We start from the raw sequence: 24335 nt of genomic DNA on the forward strand, positions 1-24335 counted from the left end.
GTAGTAGACTTTATGTCAAATAAAGTAAATTACAGTAAAAACCTGTTACTGGCAGCTAATCTCAAATTTCTAATCAGTTTTAGACATGACTCCGGCACCCTGTCAATATATTCTGTTTTTAGTGTTTTTCTTTCAAATCCTCAGAATGCTCATAAAGAACTAACTTTTTGATTTCTCATTTTTTAATTTTCTTTAATTTTGGGGGTGGCACTGGTCAACAAAATTACGCAGGTTTAGGGTGCAAATTCCACACCACACCATCTGCACGCTGTGCTGTGTTAGGACCTCCCAAGTCAAGTCTCCTTCCATCACCATTTACCCCCCATTCCCTCCTCCAACTCCTCCCACCCCTCTAGAACTAACTTTGAGGTACAAACTTACAGTTATAAAATTTGTAAGTTATGGGGACACAATGTACAGCATGGCAACCATACTTAAGAATCCTGTACTGCATATTCGAAGATTGCTCAGAGTCTGTCTTACAAGTTCTCCTCACAGGAAACACATCTGTAACGATGTATGCATGGTGACACATGTCAGCACTGAGACTAACCAAAGTGATCGTTTCGCAACACAGCAGGGCCCTTGAAGGACACAGGGGTTAGGAGCACCAGGCCCCACCCTGTGCAGCTGAAAATACGCATATAACTTTTGACTCCCCCAAAACCTAAGTATAGTCTCTCAGTATCCACGGGGGTTGGGTCCAAGACCCTCCACAGATACCAAAACCTAGAAATGCTCAAGTCCCTTCTGTAGAATGGCACAGAACAGTGCATATATACCATCAGCCCTTCGCATCCTCAAATACCCAACCTCGATGAAAAACAATTTTCAATCTGCAGTTGGTTGAACCCACAGATGCAAAACCTGGGATATGAAGGACCAACTAACTGTATATTTACATTTTAAAAAATCTGCATATAAGTAGATTCATGCAGTTCCAGCCTGTGTTTGTTCAAGAATCCACTGGGTATATAAATATTCAATCATTATGTTGTATAACGGAAACTAATATAATGTTGTTATGTCAATCATACAAATGAAATTAGATCAGAAAAGACCATGATAATACCAAGGAGAAAGTCAGACATCAAAATAGAGTAAGCAATAGATATTCTACACAAACTGTTTCAATTTCTACCTAATTCTAAAAGAAGAATCTTTCAAAGAAAGCAAGCAAATAGAGCTAATGGGTCAGGAAGAGGAATTTTTTTAGCCTCGCTGGGAATAGCAAAGGGAAACAAAAAGACTTCCTGTTTAACTTTCTTGGGTGATAATCTGGCAACACATATTAGATGCAAAGATGTGTTTATATGACCAAGAAATTCAGCAATTTATACGAAAAATAATCAGAGATATGAAAAGATGTCTCTATGTAAGCCTATCCACCACACAAAAAGTGAAAATTTTGCAATGACAAATTTTTAACAATAGGAGATTATGGTTCGTGCTTATGATAAAATATTATACAGCTATTAAAAAGTATGCTATAGAAGAACTTTTAATACTAAAGTATTCAAAATCCATTATGCGAGAATGACAAACTGCAAAGCAGTATATATATACACACATATATACCTACACATATATACATACGTACACATACACACACATACTGTAGTGCTAATTTGAAAACACAAACACAGAAAAAAGCTAGAAAGGTACAGTAGACACTAAAAGTAATTTTCTCCGTATGGTGGGGGTACAGAGGATGCTACTCATATTCCTCATGTGCGTGCAGCAAGCCCTTCAGGCTCGGTACATAAAGACCATCAAAGTGGGTGCGGCAAGAGCGAAAACTGAGACTCTAAGAAGTCATCGTTTATGAAATAGTGACCCATACAAATTATCCAGCACCCAGTGCCCAGGAATTCCTACCTTAAGAGAGAGAAGATAGCAATGATATAAAGACGGATCTGTTAGCAGACTAATCCTGACACCCGCTCCACCTTCCCCACCCCCACCCCTGCCTACCCTCTTCCTTGAATTTTCCTCCAAAGATGCACCCTGCCACTCCTGAGAAACCTAACTCTATGGTATTTCCTCAACCACTCACCACGCCTAATCGTCTTTTCTGGTAACCTGATACTCTTCTCTTCCACAGTTAAGCAATTTCTAAATTCCCTTCTTCGCAATGAAGTATTCCCCAAACAGTAAAAAGTCAAAAATTACATATACTCAGTAAGTAGTTTATTCCTCTTATATCTTTAATATGCCTACTTAACACAGTGCTTACTGAAGTCCTGGGAATCTCAGTCCTGACACTCAACCTCTTTTACGCACACCTAAACATCCCATAAAGTGGAGTCTAGCCCCCTGTAACCCAGGAAGGAAGCTAAAAACCAAGATATGGGCAGCAGCAAGCAAAACGTTCCCAGTTGAGATGAGCAGGACGAAAACTGTCGATAAGGCAGAGCAACAACGGACAACACAGAGACTATGTGTCAAAAGTTAAACCAACCTGAAGTCAATCCATGTTTCAAGGGGCCCCCTGGGCCATCATAAGAGGGAAAGGCTCGTCCTTCACCAACACCATCAAGTCAAAACCCTAAGCTTTTTCAGCAAAGGATTGGGGGGGGGGTAGGATGGGGGGGTCAAAGGGTCTATGAAGCGTTCTGCCTCCGGATCCATTTCACAGACATTCGAGTCTCAGGGCTATTGGAGGCCCCAGGTGACCGGTTAAAAAGCTGCAACAGACACGAGAGGTTTATTTAGCATCCCAGTCCACCCACCCACCCTCACCTTCTGTGCTTTGAACTGCTCAGAGTAGGGCAGTACAGTGCAATCCGTCTAGGACAGCATCTCTGAAAGACAGGCCCCAGGGGGAAAGGTTGAGTGGCCACAGAATAAATCTTTATACTGTAAACTATCAGAAATCTGTATTTGAAGACCATGTGCAAAAAGACCTCAGTTTTCTTTAGAACAACAGGTGGTCTCTCATGGTTGACTATATATAAAATGCATGGCCTCATTATTACTAGCTGACAGCCTTCACTGAGCCCTGAGGCTCACAGATTGCCAGCCAACAAAAGGGAATTTTGCTTTTCCTAATAGCGATGACTCCAGCTTCTCACACAAAGCAGGACATCTAGCCAGCAGGACAAAGGTCCCCTGAGGCGAAAGAAATACCTATCAGTCTCCATCAAGAAATATACCCTCATAAATATGATTTTAAGTGAATACCTAAATCTAAAGTAGTTAAGATTATTATAGTTAAGATTCCTGTGCTCAATTACCAACTCATCATTTAATAATTGCTACTGCTACCAAAAGAACCATTCCTTTGATGTTTCATTTTTATTACATGTCCTTGGGACATGTCTATGTCCCACCCTTGAAATTTTATGAAAACAGCATCAGAATATCTTCTGTATACTTGGTGAAAACCAGAATGAGCTCAGAAAACAACACATTCATCACAATTACAACCCTCATACTGTTATCTTAGCATGAACAACCAAGATCTATGAGGGGGCTTCCCTTCCTGCCCACAGAACTTTCTATGCTGCTACTCCCCACAATTCTTCCCTGCAAATCACACCTAGTGTGATTTGTCACCGGCACACTAGTAGCTCACAATGAGCTTGCTTTACCAAACATATTCTGTCTCCTCTCCACAAAATGAAGTTTCCATTTCACACACACTTCTGTGATCACTATTCAATACCTGGAGTGACTTGCCTGCCTTAGGCACATGGCTTACCTTCTCTGCAATTTCCAGTTTATAAATCTTTTGTAAACTAAAAGATTCATCTATATGTTCCCTAATGTTCCTTCTACTCTAAAACCCATTCCCAAGACACAGCACAACTTTTTATTTGCCTCACCCAACCCCTAAAGCCCTGACTGTTCAACAATAACCCCAGGGTTGTAAGAGTCAATATTTACAATTTGTATCATTTGTTTTACATGCACATATACACACAATGACACATTCTCATTTGTATTTATCTTGGGAATAATGACCCGTACTTCTTTCCTATTTATTTTAAGCTTCTCTATCAAAGAAAATTCAACTAATAAAGAACAGTGAATAAAAGTTAGGTAGATAAGAGAAAAAGGAACTTCAAACTGAGTAAGCTTACTCTAATGTAATCCAGCGCCCAGACTAATTCCAGTAACAAGATTTGGAGTTCTCATGGTGCCACCTAGTGGACATTTGCTATAAATTCTACTTAAATTTAAAGTATTTAGATGTGTATTTTGTCATCTTACAGTTTTAAGTTTGTCTTAAATACATACTCAGGTTATTAATTAGCAAAAAAACCTAAGAATATTCCTTTATAAAATGATCCTGCCTCAAAATATCAACTTTAATATCAATTTTTCATCTACATGAAAACAACACAAATAATAAAAAGTAAAAGAATATATAGTAAAAAAGTATTTTAATACAGAACTTTTTCAGACTTAAATAACTACACCTTTCTAATTAGTCTCCCCAACATAATATAATGTTGAGTACATTTAATGTCTTAAATATAATCTACATTATTCAATTTCACACATATTAATTATAATCTTCATGCTTATCCACATACTGAAAAAAAGTACTACCCTACCACCAAATAAAACTCAAACCCTGCACTGGGAGTTATTTCATGAGTTCCCTAAACACACCAGCAACAGATGCCACTTCTCTCAAAATATACATTTCATTTGCTCTAAAATGACTAATTCAAGACAGCATAATAAATCCCTTCTTGAGTCTACAGTTGTTAGAATATGCACTTAGGAGCCCCTAATATGCAATTTACAAATTTTTTTTTAAAAAAAAGGTAGATTTGACTGCTCCAGGAGGAATCTAAGAATATTCACCCTTAAGATCTGCTCCTCATAAGAAGCTGATCTCTCAATTTGTATTTGTGGTTATGATCACCTAATTATTTTCTCTTACTTGCTGCATACACCTGGAAAGTGTCCCTCCCAGAACTGCAAAGGAAATAAAGTAATGAACCAGGAAGAGGAAATGACACAGGTTCCCAGATGAGGCTGCGCCGACATCAAAGGCCCCAGCACCAAGGCCAGCACGGCAGTGAGGCCGCCTGCGGCCTTCAAACAGGCCAGCAGATGAGAGAAACATGTCAAGAAGCCCGATTCCCCTGCATCATTCCGGCCAGGTTTTCACAAATGTCAGTAACTTCATAGCTAACTTAAATCCAACAAATGATGAAAGTTTAAAAAGGAAATAAGATGTTAACAATCAACTGAACCTTTCTTCTATGAGAAAAGATACAGTTTAATTTCTCTGAACAAAGAAGATTAAGAATAACCAGCATTTCACTTTAAAAACATAAAATACTAACTTTTTATCTAAACGCCTACTGAATAACTTTATAATTCTCAACTTCATATTAGATAAACTATATTTACCAGTTAATTACCGAATTATTGGTTTTGTCAAACCCTGCGGGGCTTTCCTCCACCCCACTGTATTGTAAAATAAGGTTACATCACTAGGCGGCTCCTTGTTTTGCTGGGAAAACTTTCTTTCAAGGTAAGGTAAAACGTGTTGATTGCATTTTTATGGTACTAATAAAAATAATGACCCCTTGGCCTCTGCATCTGTTCTCTGAGGGGACAGACCTGCCATGTCACCCTAACTCTACCTGAAGGACCTGGAAACAGCCGCCTAGACACTAAGATGTGCCCTTCTGGCTCATTCCACTGGCAAACGAAATCACGAGTATGAAAAATGAATCTACCTTCAAAACACCATTTAAAACACTGCCCTCAGAGGAGCTGTTATGGAGTGAGTCACCTCCCCACATCTTGGCTCTAGACCCACGCCACGAGCACCGCGCCAGCCACAGGCCCTCCATAACCCTCAGCCCACTGCACACCGACGGGGCTTGGTGGGCGGCCAGCTCTTCCTGCTCTCGCACTAGACCCCTCCCTCGGCTGCCTCTAGGGTTTGCAGACCTGTCAGCACAAAAGTACATCCTACACGTGCCGGTATGCCAGACAACCTCATTACACCTAAAAGTCCTTTCCCCTCTCAAATAAGCAGTAAGTGTGTAAGCTGTCTGACATTCTGATCTGTCTTAGTCAACAAGGTGTCTTTCCGCAGGATTAATCAGCCAGGCACAAAGGCTTGTAAAGGAAGGGGGTAAAAAACAAGCATTCACAGCATTCCCAGTCCCACGTTTTTCCATGTTAGTGGATCACTGTGCGTTTCAGAGACGGTAAGATTGTTGGAAAACAAAGCGATGCCCTGAAAGGGTAAACTGTCACTATCTCTTTTAGGTCTCCTAAGTCTTTTCCTGAGTTTTTAGTAAAAAGGTTGCCCCCAATGTCTCTCATAAAAGCGTATTTCCAGAAGAGAAATCCTTCCAAGGAACACCCATCGTTTTGAAACTTGGAGGGCAAACTCTGAAACATCCGTTTTACATGGGCAGCCCATTCCGCCCTGCCTGTCCCAGGCAGTCCTGGTGTATGCCTGTTGTCTGACTGTACTTATTAACAGCATCCTCTTACTTCTCACAAGTCTCCCAGACTGGACCATAAATTACTAACTCACCTTAGCTTTAGGTTGTATCTCCTTTACATAAACACAGCCATCATTTTACCCAAGAGAGCTTTGCATCTTTGAGAACACCATCCCAAGAAAAGTCACTCCCAATAATAACGCCCTTCCTTCTCCCTCCTAGACCAAGGGGAAGGACAAGAGACCCCTCTGCACGGCTCCATCCCTCATGACGTCACAGCAAAACAAGACCCCCTCCCCCCACCCCAACACCATCTCGCACCGCGGCTGACTCCCGCCCAGCAACGAAGCNGTTAAATGCCATTCCAGAGGTTAGCTACAAAACTGTTGCTATGCAAAACAGCTCTCAATGGCCCTGCTCCATTCATCCCTTCCCCCAACTGACACCTTGGGGGGGGGGGGTGAGGACATCTCAATATTTCCTCCAATATTCCTGTACACCTTGAGTTCTGGACACTATTCCAAATCTTTTCTGGGGCCCCCCTTGGCTGCACCCTGTATCACTCCCGCCCAGCAACGAAGCTTTTCTGTGGCTGCCAACAGAACGGAACCATTCCCCAATCACACAACCTTCACTGCCAGTACCACAAAACAAAAAGGAAACGAAAACATTCTTCCATTTCCAAGAGCTGTACTCCTCGTTGAATACTCCCCTACAAATATTTTTAACTGTCCTGTTTGTCCTCTACTGAACAGCATGAGTTCAGCACATTTCACAGGCAGAAAACACGCTCTCCCTCCTTCTCGGGAGGAGGATGTCTCTCAGGCAACAGCAGCCAGGTCAGGATGTCCCAGACGTCACCTTCCAAGGAGACCAGCTCTGGGAGGAGAATCACACTGGGGACTCAGCGGAGATCCTGGGCCCGAGGGCCCGGAACACTCCACAGAACACGGGCTGTAAGTCAATGAAGTCGCTTTGAAGTCAGCAGAGGCCACCTTGAGAAGCAAGAAAAGTTACTCACTTCCCAATACAGCAACCGACATATCTAAGTGCATCAGCCTGCACAATGGATGAGAAGGTGCTGCTCCTACCAAATCAGGATGGGGCTCACAGGGAGAGCTCTATGTCAGTTTGTCTGTCCGCACAGGATGTCCGCACACAGGCCCCAGGGACGCCCGCTGCAGCGCGTGGTAACCTCACTGCCTCCCACCCCTAGTTTCCCGAAGCGCCTTCCTCTGCTACAAACTCCCACTCAGGAAAGATCAAGAAACACCCTCTAGTCGTGATTTTGCTTTTATATGAACCGCACCTGAGCCGAGTCAAACAAATCCAATTAACTACTTTTAAAGACTCTCTCCATCCCTGTCTCTCAATCGTTTTCCAATTCCAAAATGTTCCCTGAAAGAAAACTAGCAAGGGAAATCCAAAAATCCAAAAACGCGTGTATTTTAAATCTTCATAAAAATTCAAGGACAACCTAACAGAGGAATACAACACAAGAGTGAGCAATCTTGAATTAAAGTGATTAAAAGTACAAGAGTTGCTTGGGTTTAGACTCATGTAATCTTAAAAGATATCAAAAACACTAAAACTGCCTTAGATTTTTCTTTTCTGGGTACATGACTAAACTTTTAAAGCCAGTCTTGAAATTAATTGTCTAAAAGTCAGATGCGCCCTGGCTGGTGTAGCTCAGTGGATAGAGCGCAGGCCTGCGAACCAGAGGAACTCGGTTCAACTCCCAGTCAGAGCACATGCCTGGGTTGCAGGCCAGTTCCCAGCAGGGGACTCACGAGAGGCAACCATACACTGATATTTCTCTCCTTCTCTCCTTCCCCTCTAAAGTCAAATAAATAAATAAAATCTTTTAAAAAATCGTGAGTGCTTACTTATAAAAAAAAATTAAAGTCAGATGCCACTAAATAAACTTAATAAGCGAGACATTCTCATTCTAGAGAATACAAATTCTAAACATTCATTATACTATGTTTCACCAAATCTGAAATGTCACTAATTATAGGAGGAATCATAACCTTATACATCACTAAGAAAGAAAAAGCTGTCAATGAAATGTAAAATATCATCAATCCAATATCATGTGCCAATATCACTGGTTTAACAGTGATGTTAAAACATAAGAACAGTAGAAAGAATCTTAGAATTAATGAAATATTCTCAAGTTCCTATACATTTATTTTTTGCAATGTAAATATGATTTATAGCTTTCTGTAGTCAAAATCATTGAAATGAAGAAATAAAATAAAATAAAATTTCTTACCTTCTGTACTACACTCAGGAAAGGTATCAGCAAAAGAATCCGAATGAGCTTCAACAGGACCAATCAATTCAGAACCATCATTAATTATTCCACCCTAAAAAGATCAGAGTAATTGCATTTCATTGTCAAAGAGTATTTTTGTAAAAATCAGTAATAAATGAACTACTATAATCTCGACTGAGTATGCATGAGAATTACAAATCTATTCATCTATTAAATTAGATTACAATTGCTATTTTTAAAAAATCAATACAAATTCAATATTGGTTTATCAATTTTAACAAATGTATCACGCCAATGTAATATGTTCACAATACAGAAACTGTGAGGGAGTAGGGGCAAAGATGGGAAAACTGTACTTTCTGCATAATTTTTCTACAAACATAATACAAACAAACAAACTGTTCTAAAAAGAGTCTATTATTTAAAAGTTCAACAGGAATATTATCATGTTTATAGTAGTAATAAGTGGATTTTTACACAAGCATATTTTTTAAACCTCCCAAAAGTACTCATTAAAAAATGCAGAAAGAGAAACACTGACCATCTAAAGAACACCATTTGGAACCTTTAGTGACTGCTCATTCTAATTCCTGATAAATGACGAACTCCATTAGGAAGTAATTTTATGTTGTCAAATTAAAAACTACAATATACCACACAGCATTTCCAGGAGATCCCAGAAGTGACTTAAATTTGAAAACCACTTAAATACAATATAAGGAAAACAAAATAAATTTTAAATGTTTATTAAAGACACACAATGTTAATAATTTAAAATTGATTTCTCATTGTGACCATTATTTAATTCTATATTTAAGTTTGTAAATTCAAGCCTCAAAACACAGTATATTGTGTTTGGGCTTACATGTAACCAGAGAGCACTATTAGCAGTGAGCGGCAGTGACGTGGCTCCGAGCCACGGCTTTGTGCGCTGCTCCGGTCATGAGATCACGGGGTTATGGTCTTTAAGTGCCATAACTAACTATGGTGACTGCTCTTCTGCTCCCGAACACCTCTCCTTCTGCCTTCCACCAGCAGTTCTATGCTCCTGAACGCTGCTTCCAGAAGAGCAGAACCCAAGAGAAGTACAAAACCCCTGTTTCCTCTCCGTGCCAACACAAAGAATTCAACAATCTTCACCTAATCAAGTCTCCCGGCCAGCTTATCTTTAATAGAAATCTAAAATGGTCCTTCTCAAATTACAAAATTTAACTTCCTAGAGTATTAAATGAACTAAAACTTCAAAAACAAATATTCTTTAGAAGCGAGAGTTTTATATTACTTTGTTCTACTTTTATTGAAATATTCCAATCACAGTTTTATAGCTAAATTTTTCTCCAGAAGAGTACCTGTTTTAGACAAAGCTATCCTTTAAACATCAAAACTAAATTTTAAGAAAATGTGGAAATATCCTTGAGAATTTTAATAAGCAAAGTTGATTTTATTTATACTCTCACTTAACATAAAGTGACCCAACTATTAACCTCTTCTACCACTAGGTGGATAGTGACTCGAAGTTACCTTCCTATAAAATGGAAATGATGCCTAAAAGTAACTCAAGGAGTTGTTGGGTCTAAAAAATTTCACACGTCAACTTTTTAGAACAATATAAGTACTCAAGACTTGCTGTTATTATTATTAAAAACTGATATAAGATCTCTTATAAAATAAAAACAAAAAACTAAAACTGAAAAAATGTTTCAGCTAATAGTCCTAAAGAAATTCTACTTACCTAACTTAACAAACAATATTACACAAAATAATACATACACTATACCAAATAAAGAATAAATCTTTAATGAAACAAAATAATAATGAAAACTGCTGTCTAGGCACTACAGGGAAGTCATAGGAAAATATGCCACAATTCCATTTTAACTCTCTAGTTCAAACATTAACTTTATTGTGCTTCCGATTGTGCAGTAAAAAGGAACCCTGGTTACACAGCCTCTCAATGGTGTTGGTAATGACAGTCAGTCTGAGGGGAAGGAGTTCCAGTGTGGTAGAATACGTGGATCAGCAAACGCTCTCCCAAAAGACAATAACATAACTAAGGAAATTGTCAGGACAACCTAGGGAGCTCTGGAACTTGATCAAAAACATAAAGCAAAGGAAGAGGCGTTACTCATGAAAAACTGCAAAACCACAGGTAAGAACTGCGGGAGGCTATGGCATTCTGGCCTGGGGTTGCTACCATCTTCCATCCCAGCTGGGTTGCCATGGTAATTATTCAAGGGCAAGGCAAGCTTTGAAAACCAGCAGATTCACTGGCAGAGGAGGCAGGCATGATTTTGATTGAAGCACACACACACACAAATCTACCCGAAACAGCAGTATCAGTAATAGTAGCAATCTCAGTGCCACACAAATGGCAAGGAAGTGACTGGCACAGCAAGCATAGGCTATGGCGAGCAAGGGACCAAAACACGACTAGTCACACATTTACCAGGAAGATCCAGAAAATAACACAGCACAGGGGTTCTTAATAAACTCTCTACCCATTCGTGCAGGAGGGGCCAGAGAGGAATCAAGCTGCCTACAAACCCCTAGCAAACGACGCACACGCACAGAGCCAAGTCCAGAGCCAAGTCCACAGTGTCCCAAAGGAAAGTAAAACTCAGGACAAACACAAAACTGCTGGAACTTTGGAAACAAAGAATCATGGGCATAAGGGAGCAGCATGGAATGAAACAAAGTGTTTAAAAGTACAAGCAAAGACCAAACACTAGCTGCCCACTAACCTATAGAGATACACAGCTAATCCCTACGAAACCAGCTTTAAAAATATAAAAAGAAAGTAGAATAAAATAAAAACTGAGTGTAAGAATCAGCAGTCACAAACTATACATTAAACAGACTCCACAAATTTTACACAGACAGGTCACCATATTTTTCAGACTATAAGACACACACTCCTCCAAATCTGGGAGGAATAATGGCCATTAATGCTGCTGTTGAGTTCTGTTTACATCTACATTGGTGAAATATTATGTTATTTATGTTATTAAATATTTCACCCATTTTTTGCTTCAATTTTTCCCTATTTTCCTCCTCTAAAACCTATGTGAGACTTATGGTCCAAAAATTATGGTGATAAACATACAGACAAACAACAGCAACAACCCTCAGGGGAAATAAATCAGAAATCAGAGTTGATATAATATATATTAACCAAAGTTTGCATTTTCAAAAAAATATATATAAGACATACAAAGAAATAGGAGAGTGTGTGCTCCATACAGGGGGGAAATGCCATCAATGGAAACCAATTCTGGGACTTCCGCCAAGATGGAGGCATAGGTGGAAACACTGTGCCTTCTCCCACAACCAAGTCTGAATACAACAAAGGTTTAGTAAACAAAGACACAGCCAAAGAACAGAAAACTGAATTATATGGAAGTCCGACTACAATGAACCGTTCAACCGGACTGGTAAGAGGGGCGGAGCCAGCAGCGGAGCAGGGTCAGGCAGGAAAGATCCCCCGACCCAGACACACAGGCAGCGCAGGCCGGCTGGGGTGCAGGGCAGACGGACCGCGGTCGCACATTCAAGCAGAGTAAGATGGACCGCACAGGCCGCAGCGGGCGAACCCAGTGGCGGAGGGCTCACTGTGGTTGCACATTCACACGCGCAGTGAGATGAAACAAGCGGGCCGGTGAGAGTGGCAGCTGCGCAGCGGCAGCAGTGGAAACAGCAGACAGGACCTCCATTGCTCCTCTCTGACCCCGCCCCCACATACAGCGTCACAACCCAGCCACTGAGTTGCCCCGCCCTGGTGAACACCTAGGGCTCCGATCCTGCTACGTAACAGGCACGAACAGCCCAAAAGATGGCGCAAAAAGAACTCAAAGCCCCAGAGCCCATAACTCTAAGCGACCAACAGATTGCCAGCCTCTCAGAAGCCCAATTTAAGACACTGTTTATCAGGATGCTCACAGAATTGGTAGATTTTAGTCACAAATTAGAAGAACATATGAAGGCTAAACTAATTGAAATGAAGGGAAATGCACAGGAAACCAATAGTGATGGAAAGGAAACTGGGACTCAAATCAATGGAATGGACCAGAAGGAAGAACAAAACATCCAACCAGAAAAGAATGAAGAAATGAGAATTCAAAAAAATGAGGAGAGGCTTAGGAACCTCCAGGACATCTTTAAACGTTCCAACATCCGGATTATAGGGGTACCAGAAGGGGGAAAGAAACAGCCACGAGTGGAAAACATATTTGAACAAATAATAAAGGAGAACTTCCCCAGTCTGGCAAAGGAAATAGACTTCCAGGAAATCCAGGAAGCTCAGAGAGTCCCAAAGAAGTTGGACCCAAGAAGGAACACACCAAGGCACATCATAATTACATTAGCCAAGACCAAAATGAAGGAGAGAATCCTAGAAGCAGCAAGACATAAGGGGACAGTCACCTACAAAAGAGTACCCATCAGACTGTTAGCGGATTTCTCAAAAGAGACCTTACAGGCAAGAAGGGGCTGGAAAGAAGTATTCCAAGTCATGATATCCAAAGACCTACAGCCAAGATTGCTGTATCCAGCAAAGCTTTCATTTAGAATTGGAAGGGCAGATAAAATGCTTCTCAGATAAGGTCAAATTCAAGGAGTTCATCATCACCAAGCCCTTATTATATGAAATGCTAAAGGGACTTATATAAGAAAAAGAAGATGAAAAATATGAACAGAGAAAGGACAGCAAACTCACAGTTACTAACAACCACACCTAAAACAAAAGCAAACCAAGAGGACAGCTAGATCAGGAGTGGAACCATAGAAATGAAGAACACATGGAGGGTTAGCAACAGGGGAGCGGGAGGAGGAGAAGGGGGGAGAAGGTACAGAAAACAGCATAGACAGTAGGCAGAAAATAGATAGGGGGAGGGCAAGAATAGTAGGGGAAATACAGAATCTAAAGAACTTGAGACACGTGGTTATAAACTAAGGGAGGGAGAATGGTGGGGGAGGGGGTGTGCGGGTGGAGGGGAATGAAGGGGGGAATAGAACAAGTGTAATGGTATAATCAATAAAATATATAATTTAAAAAATAAAAATAAAATAAAATAAATTAAAAAAATAAACTAATTCTGAGAGGGCAAAAATGTTAGACTTAGAAGGCAAAGACTTCAAAGCAGCTATTTATAAACAGGTTCGAATAGCTGAAGGAAATCATGATTAAAGAATTTTAAAAAAGTATAATTCTATGGCTCTTGAAAGCAAATATAGATACTATTAAAAAAATGAAAATGAAGCATTATCACAGAACCAAAAATGGAGACAACCCAATTGTCCACCAAATGATGAACGGATAAATACAATGTGGTATATTCATATCCATTTGATGGAATACTATTCAGCCACAAAAGAAAAAGTACTGACATGCTACAACATAGATGAATGTGGAAAATACTAAGCTCTGTGAAAGAAGCCGGACGCAAAACGCCACATATTGTATGATTCCATTCATATGAAATGCCCAGAATAGGCAAATCCATCACTATGGACAGTAGGTCTGGGGTTGCTCAGGGTTGGGGCATGTGGGAAGTCAGTGCTAATGTATATGAGGTTTCTTTATGAGGTGATGAAAATGTCCTGAATCAAGTAGTGATATTGGTTGCATTAACTGGTGTATACACTAAAAACCATTAAACTGTACACTTAAAATTGATGAATTTTACATGATATCAATTAATCTCAACTTAGGGGGAAAAAAAGAACCAGATGGAAATTCTGGAATTGAAACGTATTATAACAAAACTTTCAAATTCACTAGGAGTTCAACAACAGATCTGAGAAAGAATAACCAATGAACTTGAAGATCATCAGAAACTTCCGATCTGAAGATCACAGGGGGAAAAGACCAAATAATAATAAAAAGAACCAAGAGAAACATGGGATAATATCAAGTATACCAACTGTTTACATGTAATGGCAATATCCGATGTAAAAGAAAAGGAGAGAAAATAAATATTTGAAGAGATGAAGGCCGAAACCTCCCAAAACCTGACAACAAAAAAACCTTACATCTACAAACACAAGATAAATTAAACCTCATATAGGATAAACAGAAAGAGACCAACACCTAGACTAACACTGTTGAAAGACAAGTCTAAATTATGAAGGAAGTAATAAAAAAAAGACACAGAGGAACCACAGTACAATTAACAGCTGACTTCTCATAAAAACAATGAAAGACAACAGGCAGTGGAATAACAAATTCAAAGAACTAAAAGAAATACTGTCAATAATATCATATATCCAGCAACACTATCCTTTAAAAATGAAGGGTGCCCTAGCAGGGTAGCTTAGTTGGCTGAAGTGTCACCCTGATACAGCAAGGTACGTGGGTTCGATCCCCAGTCAGGGCACATACAAGAATTAACCAATCAATGCATTCATAAGTGAACAACATATCAATGTTTCTCTCTCTCTCTCTCTTCCTCCCTCCCTCCGTCCCTCCCCCTTTCTTGTCTAAAATCAATAATTTTTTAATAAAGAGTTGAAACAAAAACATTTCCAGATAAAGACTGAGAGAATCTGTTGCTGGCAAACCTGTCTAAAACATAAAAAAAGGAAACAAAATCGAAGCTGAAAGAAAATGACAACTGTAGGCAATTCAAATCTACTTGAACAGAGAAATCTACTTGAATACTAAAAAAAAAGGTAATACTGAGGGAAATATAAAAGACTATACAGGTCCAAGGAAGGTCCTATCTTGTTTGTTATTTCATTTCCTTTTACAAATATGTTCTTGAAAACTGTATTATCATTTTGTGTACATTAGATTTATACATATTATTTTATGTTACATATCTTATGTTCCCTAATGTTTTTTAATAAACACTATTTTAAGGTAAAAAGAGATTATATAAGTATATGTTCTTGCTTTTCCTTCTAACTTCTTAAAAAAATCAGACGATAACACTACATTGTTGTGTTTCCAATATGTTTAAGGTACACAGATGATAAAACGCAACAGCTGGAGAGTAAGTCAAACTTTACGCAACAGCTGGAGAGTAAGTCAAACTTTATGAAGCAAACTTTCTACATTTCGCTGAAATTAAGTCAGTATTAATCTTAAGCAAATTGTCATAAATTAAAATGCATGTTTTACTCCCTAGAGCAAGCAATAACTTAACAAACACAACTCATAAAAATAGAATTTAAATGATACAACAATCATCATCTATTTAATACAAAAGGTGGCATAAAAGAAAAACAAAAATATAGGAGAAAACAAAGAGCAAAATGGCAGACAAATTCAATCATATCAATAATTACTTTAAGTATGAAATGACTAAGTACTCCAATCAACAACAGCAATTTTCTGACTGGATTAAAAAAATAAGACCAAACTATATAGTGCAAGTAAGAGATACACTTTATTCAAAACACAAACACACTGAAAGAGAAAGAATGAAAAAAGGTACCATGCAAATAGGGACTGTAAGAGACCTAGAGTGGCCATATGAAAATCACACAAAGCCTTTAATAAATATTACTAGAAGCAAAGAGAGACACTGCATAAGACTAAGCAAATAAATTCATCAGGAAGACATATCCATTATAAACATACATGTATGTGCCAACAGAACCCCAAAGTAAAGTAGAAATTTACATAACTGCAAGAAGAAATAAATTCCACAATAGCAATCGAAGATTTCAATACCTCACTCTTAGTAATTGAGAGAATTAGAAAATTAGCAAGGATATCAAAGACAAACAGCAAACAGTTGATGTAATGATCAACTAACTTGAAGTAACTGACATTTATGAAACGCCACCTGACATCAGAACACATGCATACAGCTTTCAAGCACACGTGGGACATTCTCCAGGGCAGGTCATACACTAAGAAATAAATCAGGTCTCAATAAATTTAAAAGGATTGAAATTATACAACATATGACCACAAATGCAAGAAAACAAAATTAGAAATCAACAATAGACTAAACTTGAGAAAATCCATGGACATTTGGAAAATAAAGAACATATTCCTAAATAACCAATGGATCAACAACAACAAAAAAACACACAAAAGAAACCAGAAAATATGCTGAACTGAATAAAAATGAAAACAAAACATAGAAATTTAAGGGACTTGAGACTCAAGTAGTACTGAAGGCTATTTCTAGGTGTAAATGCTTAGATCAGACAAGAAAAACCATTTCAAATCAGTAACATAAGCTTCTACTTTAAGGAGTTAAAGAATTAGATAAAGAGCAAAGTAAATCAAAGGAAGCAAAAGGAAGGAAATAAAGTTCAGAGTATAAATCAATGAAATGAAACAGAAATATAGAGAAAAATCAATAAAACCAAGCTGGTCCTTTGAAGAGATCAACAAAAATATCAAACTTTTAGCTACACTAAGAAAAAAATAGACAAGATACAAGTTACCAAAATCATAAATGAAAGACGGACATTACTACCATCTCTACCGAAATTAAAACACTTTTATGCCAATAACTTTGAATTTCAATCAACAGATGAAAATTTTTGGCTACACACTGGTAATTTTTGCAGCTGAGTAGTGAATAATGGAGGCTCATTACGCTATTCCTTCTACTCTTGTATATGTTTTTAAAAATTCAAATCAAGTGGCTATATGGTTATTTGCATGTGATACTCATGAGTGTTTCTACAAAGAAAAAAACTATATTATTATAGCATACCCTGTGGTGTGGCTACCCAAAAACCTCCCCTCCATACCTTTCTCCACATCAAAACTTAGCTGAAAGAGTCACCTGCCCAGACTTCTCTGAGTTTAAGGATTATCCTGTGACCCAGTTCTGGCCAAGGAACTATCAGGACTATCTCTGGGTAGAGAATTAGCTTCACTTTCCCAGCTTTCCTTCCTCTTCTTTTGTTTCTCATTTCACAAAGCCTAGAAATAAGCGTCTTCCAGCAGCAGTTACAAATCACAAATTCCCAGATCCAGAAGAAAGATAATAAATACATACTTTTATTTAAACTGTACAAAGTCTATGATCTGACTTCTATGTCCCTAGACCAGCAATTTTCAGCCAATGAGCTGCAAGAGGCACACTGGTGTGCCACAAGAATTTTTAAAACCTGCAGGACCTGACTACTTAGCCAGGGGCACTGACCTCTTTCCCTTAGATAGTAAAAAAAAAAAAAAAAAAATTTACAACAATCAACAAAACAATAGCTGTCCAGTTGAATGAATAAATCAAAATTATACCTATTTATTTTTGTCAGACCAGCAAAAAAAATAATAATATAGTTTTTGTTGTGCCACAGAATGTTAGTAGTTAGTTTGTGTGTGCCACGAGATGAAAAGGTTGAAAATCACTGCCCTAGACTGAATTTTTTATCCCTTGACATGTGTTAAGTTGTATGTCTTGCCCTTCACAATTTCTATAAAGCAGTATTCTCCTTGCTTAGTAATGTTGCCTTTTTCTATAAGCATAAATGCCACATTAGTTACACTGTACCTAAAAATAGCAAAGAGCTCAATATTGTATCATTCTGACTTGGCCTCTGGCCCCAAAGATCTACATTATAGTTACAAGCAAAGCCAAATTCATCATCTTGGCCTAGTCTACGGAGTAACAAAAATTAATCAACAAAGTCAATCAGCAGGAATCTCATTGTTACTGTAAACTTTTCTATTTCTATTTCTATTTCTATTGTGTACTTCATAAGTCTGTAGTAATATCTTTGAAAAGATCAGATTTTTTAGTAACTAAAACAGGTCATATTAGGTCTACTAGTATCAGGAAAATTAAGAACCCCACTATTTGTGTACCTTATTGGCTATATGTTCTAAGAAATTACTTCTATACAAATGAGTAGAATTTTACTTAAAGGAAAAGAACAATTATGACACAATCTCCTAGCTTTTTTTTAGAAGCCTAAATACAACAGGAAAATTGTGCTCATTAAAAACAATGATATCAACTGACAACCTGCACAACGTTCGGTTGAAAATAAATTTTAAAATTATTAAAAATTACAAAGAACTCAGAATGAAGGCATTACATGTCAAGAAACTTAATACACAAATATTCAATGATCTCTGGTAATACAATTGGTACTAACTTACCTCTCTAAAATTGTGTGTAACTATTTTTGTTCTATCTTTGAATAAATTAGTACAATGACATAAAGTATAAATAGACTTATAGTGGTTTCTACTCCCCCCAAAAAGTCAACCACTAAAAGATACCTCAAAAAGTGAAGATAACTACTGGAGTTTCATGATTCTTAAAATTATTTTTAATGTATTTCAATTATGATAGAGTGAATCATATAATCTCTAATCCTCTGCATCAATTTTTAAAATTTTATGAATCCAAAAATCTTACATATTTCTGCACACAAAAAAGATATGCCATAGACACTGTAATCAAACTAATACTTATTCTAGTGAATAATGAAATTCAGAAGTAAATGACATTTTCTACTTTAAAAAAAAACTTGAAGCTTGTTTTACTACATGGCAGAAAACACAGGTATTTAATAAAATACAAAGCATTTCAGAAAGACCTCCAGACCTTGAAAAACTCTGCAAGCTGTGTACTGTTATAAAGAGCGGGGATGTTGGCAGAGAACTGCAGCAGGTCTTCCGCACGCTGCCTCCTCTCCTCAATGACGGTCTCGTCGAACCGTCCTAGAACGAGACGAGAATCAGCACAAATGCAGAAAGCTCGCACACCTGGTCCGGACGATTTTCGGTCACGGGCAGAAAGCAGCAGCAGACCTGTCCCTGCTCACTTGCTGCGCTCATCTCGCAGCCTCCTAAGGTCAAACCTAGCCTCCACCCCTGGAAGCGGCACTCCCGCCAGCAGAGAAAACAGCGCTCCTGATAAAACAAGAGGCAGAGATTTCGACTCAAATGGACGGCGCCGTCATCATCTGCGGCCTGTCCATACAAGAAACTTACCATTTAAGAAGCTGATGACCTAAAACTGAAGTTGAAAAGAGAATTGTAAAGAACTCAAATGGCTTTCTATAGTAATTTAAGACTGTAATTACTGATAATTTTCCCTTTCACGCTTTTTTATTTATGAAGGAATTGAAGAGAGGAAATTATGAGAACATCTGTATATCAATGGGGTCAAAAACCTCAGTTGGAAGCAAAAAGCTCTTTAAGCTGAATTCCATGGGTGATGCTGTCAGCACATGAGAGTGCTTGTGAGCAAAAAGAACACCCGGCCCCACAGCACACTGTTTTACAAGGTGACGGAAAGGCGGGTTTTCCAAGAACATTTAAATACTCCATACAATTTGAAGGCTGGTAAGCCATTTTCAAATGTGACCATTGTTACTACTCTCAAATCATAACCAGACTACCAGCTGGCATTTGCCACATGCATGTATCATACTGATGGCAATATAGGTTTAAAAAATGCAAATTGAAGAGTAGTGATGTCAATATGCTTTAAAAATACAAATTTAAGAGTAGCATCATCACATTCTTAAACATTTTTAGTAGCTTTGCAAAATGTTAACAGAACACAGGCACAAAGAGATTCCCAGCTTTATTACCCAAGGCAATAGTTGAAACTGAACCACTAAATACCTCAGCTCAATGTGTCTCATGCTTATGGTGAAATGTCTACTTCGTGGTAATGGAAAAGAACGGTCGTAGAGTTAGACCTAGATCCAAACACTAGCACTATCATTCACTAGCTACAAAATCTTAGGCAGATTATCTCCTACTTCATAAAATGAAGAAAATGAAGAGTGTACTTAAGGCTCTCAGTTCTATGCCAGGCACATAGCAAGCACTTAAAATATTAATCACAGTGTTGTTGCATCTTCAAGTACCAGCATAGTATCCAGCATACACAAGATGCTAATAAACATGTGTTGACTGCATGAGTGAATAATGAAAACTTAGAAAAACTCTCGTAACAAAAGTAACTGTTTTACGTGGAAGAGTCTGTCCTAGAAGAGTCGCTGTCACTAGTAAAAAATCTTCCTGGGAATACCCTCCGCATCCTCTCGTAATATATTAAGTCTTCCCCTGTGGACGCCTGCAGCTCCTAGGATTCTCCAAGAGTGTGCTTATTTTGATCATTGTTTCCTCTGCCATTCCTGTTAGCTGTGACCCCCTTGAGGGCAGGGGTTGTATTTATCTTGACCACCATCATATTCCCAGCACCAACTACAATGCCTAGCTCATGGTACGTGTTTCTTAAATACCTATCAAATAAATTAATGAAGCAATTAAAAAAAGTCTTACCCGTGGGTCCACAAACACCTCCCAAGTCCTAATGCATGGGTGTCAGAGACAACAACCCTGTGAAATTCTGTGTGTATGTCCACAGGCACATTTTCAGGGAAAGGGTTCGTAACTTTTACCAGCATCCTCAAAGAGCCCAGGACCTGGCAAAAGTTAGCAGGTAAGTGGCAGACAACTTGAGGATTTGAAACATCCACTAGATTGTTTTCTTTTCTATGACATCAGTGGCCAGTTGCTATATCAGTATCTGTTCTAACCTTATTCCTGAGTAAAAGAACCCCCAATTTCTAACTAGGTGCATAGCAGTCCGGGAAAAAAACAGGCTGTGATTCCCAGCTTGCCTTGCAGTTGCATGTGGACATGGATTAAGTTCAGGCCAATAACATATAAACCAAAGTTATATTGCAGATTCCCAGAAATCTCTTTAAGAGACGACCAATATATTCCTTCTCCCCACTCCCTTGTCTTCTTTCTCCTTTTCCACTTCCAAGAAGGATTATGAAGTGGAAGATAAAAGATGACAGAGCAATAAGGTAGGAGCTTAGATTCCCCATTATGCTGGAACCACCACACCTGAGGCTACCGCCAGATCCTACACCATGAAAATGAAACTGACGTCTATCTGGCTTTCCATTTTGTCACACGTAACCAAACCTGCTATGATCCATTGTGCTGTATCTGCTTTTATATTAGTTACCAGTTTATAGGCAGCAATGCAATTAAACTCAGTTATCCCAAGGAAAAAAGCACATCTAAAATGACCTATCAGTTAATTATATTATCTGGAAACCAAAACCCCAACCCATAGAGCAAATACTCAGCCCCAAAACAGTCTGTTATTCAGTCTTGGAGAAAATCCACTGACCAAAACAGTTAACATGACAGCTAAGTGTTCATCATTCCTCTTTCCTAAATAGGAAATTAAATATACACTGGTGCTTATAATTACTGTGCAGAATATTTATCATTTAAACAAAAGGGTAAATTCCAGTGAACATCTAAAATCTCAGAACAGAAGCCCAGAAAATACACACATTATATTACATTCCAATCCATAATATTCTGTTTAAAGGCATAACTACTTACTGAAAATTTTTAATAAAAAGCTTCCTAATATTGGGTAACACCCTTAAAAATCTTATTTACTAGCGAAAACAAATACATAAAATTTGGGAGCTTTAATCCACATGTGATCAATGACTCATCCCATCTCCCCCATTAATGGGGACCAACACGACAAGGCAAAGAGCGCATCAACCTCTAAACAGGAGACACACGCAGAAGCATGTCTCTGTTGTACCTCTACTGATGTGCACATGTCCATGCCACTAAACCCGGACAGGTGGAGATGAACGACGACATTTCTCAGAGTGGGCCACAGCTGAAAACAAAGGCTCGTGCATTAAAAGGTTCAATGACACTGTATTCTATCATCAAAACAAATTTGATGAAATAGCATGCTCACTTCTTTCTTACTAGGATACTTCAGAATAACAAAAAAAAATAGTATTGGCAGCATAAACGAAGACAGTAGATGAACTGTAATGCACTAACTACTGGCCCTAATACAGCTAACAAACCACCTAATTTTAAAAGTAAACTAACAGGTGGCAACAACTGTTGTCTAGCCATCCTAATGGTGGACAACACTCCAGTAGCTCTTCTCTAGTTGTTAACCCCTTAGGGCAACAACAACGAGAAATCTCAAATAGGTGCTTTAAATTTCCATTCACACGGTCAATGTTTATTGTCCTGTGAACATAATAGAAAAATAATACAAAATTTATAATAGAATATGCAAAACAAATTTTCCTGAGAAAGTTGTGGTATTATGTATTGTATTATTTGTGTGTATATATTACTAATAAGCTATTCTACTACTCCCAGTTACTTGATAACATTGCATTAAAAGCTGGGGGCAGATAAAAAAATGTTAAAACACTCTAACAAAATCGGTAAATCGTTAGAAATAAAGTCTCTCTGACTTATAAGCTGCCTTTGCGATCTTCTTTTTTGTTGTTGTTTTTAATTACATATAACAATTCCTAGAAAACAGAGCTTACAATTATTTTGAATGACAATGACAATGATCAAAAACCGGTTACACAGAACTGAAAGGTATCCTTAACCAGTAAGAAACTAGCCAGAAAAGCTTGATACTGATTCTTAACTGTATCAAAACTTCCTTCAGAGTAAAAAGAGAAAAAGAGGCCCAAGTTCTCAGGTGTGAATTCCCTATAGCCGGCAGCACCCAGAACACACCTCCTGGTTAAACAAGCTGGAGCTATTACTCCTTGCAAGCAGGGACACTGTACAGTACTGGGAACTCCAGGGCATCCCACTAAGAAGCTATAGAGAGGACTCGCAGGGCTTGGGCTTGTGCTGGGGCCTCTGGGAAAGGCTCAGAGGCACGCTCTGCCCTGGTTTAGATGCTGTCAGGAAGGGGGTCAGGGGTAATTCCGTGATTTTACGAATTCTACCTAATTCTATGATTTGATACCTCTTACTGTGAGGCAAGAAAAATGAAGACACACCAAGACTGTGACTTACAGCGAAGCTGTGTCACTCATGGCAGCCAGGATGAAAACACACGTGATCGCTTTTGTGACTTTAGCAAAGGTCATGCTTTTGTCTGTGTTCAGACACGATCACACTGATTGTGTCTGTGTCTCCATCCAAGGACACTCAGTGGCCTTGTCTAGTGGCCGTGGGCTGTAAACAGTTTAGGCTCAACAGGAGGGTAACACAGCCCAGTGTGAATGCCAGGTCAACTCTCGGTGATGTCGGGGTCCAGGCAGTGTAGGCCAGCTCTTTCTCAGATGTCAGAGCTGCTTTCTCTTTCTCACAGGAAATCATAGTGTGAAAAGAGAGATGACGACAACAAAAAAAAAGGACCTCATCATGAGAAAACAACCAGACTGAGATTGTGAAACCCACAAAACAACTGTCTTACACCCTTGTGTCAATGACATGGAAGGAAAAAAAAACACACAAGAAATACTCTAACTTAAAGAAACAGACCTAGAAGCATGATCCTGGATACAAAAGAAATCTGAAAGGGATATTTTTAGGACAGCTGGGAAAATGTGAATGCAGAATAAACATTTGATAATACTATCGTATCGATGTTAAATTTCTTGAGTGATATGGTAATTGTGGATATTGGCAAAATACGGGAAGTGGGGGTAAAATGTCACAACCTCTGCAACTTACTCTCAAACGTTCCAGGAAAATAATGAGATACACACATGGACATTACAAACAAACGTGGCAAATTGTTAACAATCTGTGAACTTGGACAAAAGGTATTAAGTGTTCATTATATTATTCTTTTGGTTTTTCCTGTACATTTGAAAATTTTGCAAATTAAAACAACTTAAGGAAAATGAGTTAGTTGCTATACTGGTAAGAAGGA

At 38.6% G+C, this 24335-nt stretch overlaps 1 protein-coding gene across 3 annotated transcripts in view; it reads right to left on the reverse strand.

Moving 5' to 3' along the window:
- The window catches only part of RPS6KC1 (ribosomal protein S6 kinase C1), a 159746-nt gene that overhangs the window by 104303 nt on the left and 31108 nt on the right, over positions 1 to 24335 (reverse strand). For all 3 annotated transcript variants that reach the window (XM_037027665.1, XM_037027663.1, XM_037027664.1), the window contains 2 exons: positions 19227 to 19342; positions 8704 to 8797 (listed from right to left, as the gene is read on the reverse strand). In XM_037027665.1, the coding sequence (XP_036883560.1) occupies positions 8704 to 8797; positions 19227 to 19342 (210 nt within the window). The remainder of the gene's footprint in view (positions 1 to 8703; positions 8798 to 19226; positions 19343 to 24335) is intronic.

Source organism: Sturnira hondurensis, unplaced genomic scaffold, assembly GCF_014824575.4.
Source record: "Sturnira hondurensis isolate 20B ecotype Veracruz unplaced genomic scaffold, ASM1482457v3 Scaffold0019216, whole genome shotgun sequence".
NCBI lineage: Eukaryota > Metazoa > Chordata > Mammalia > Chiroptera > Phyllostomidae > Sturnira > Sturnira hondurensis.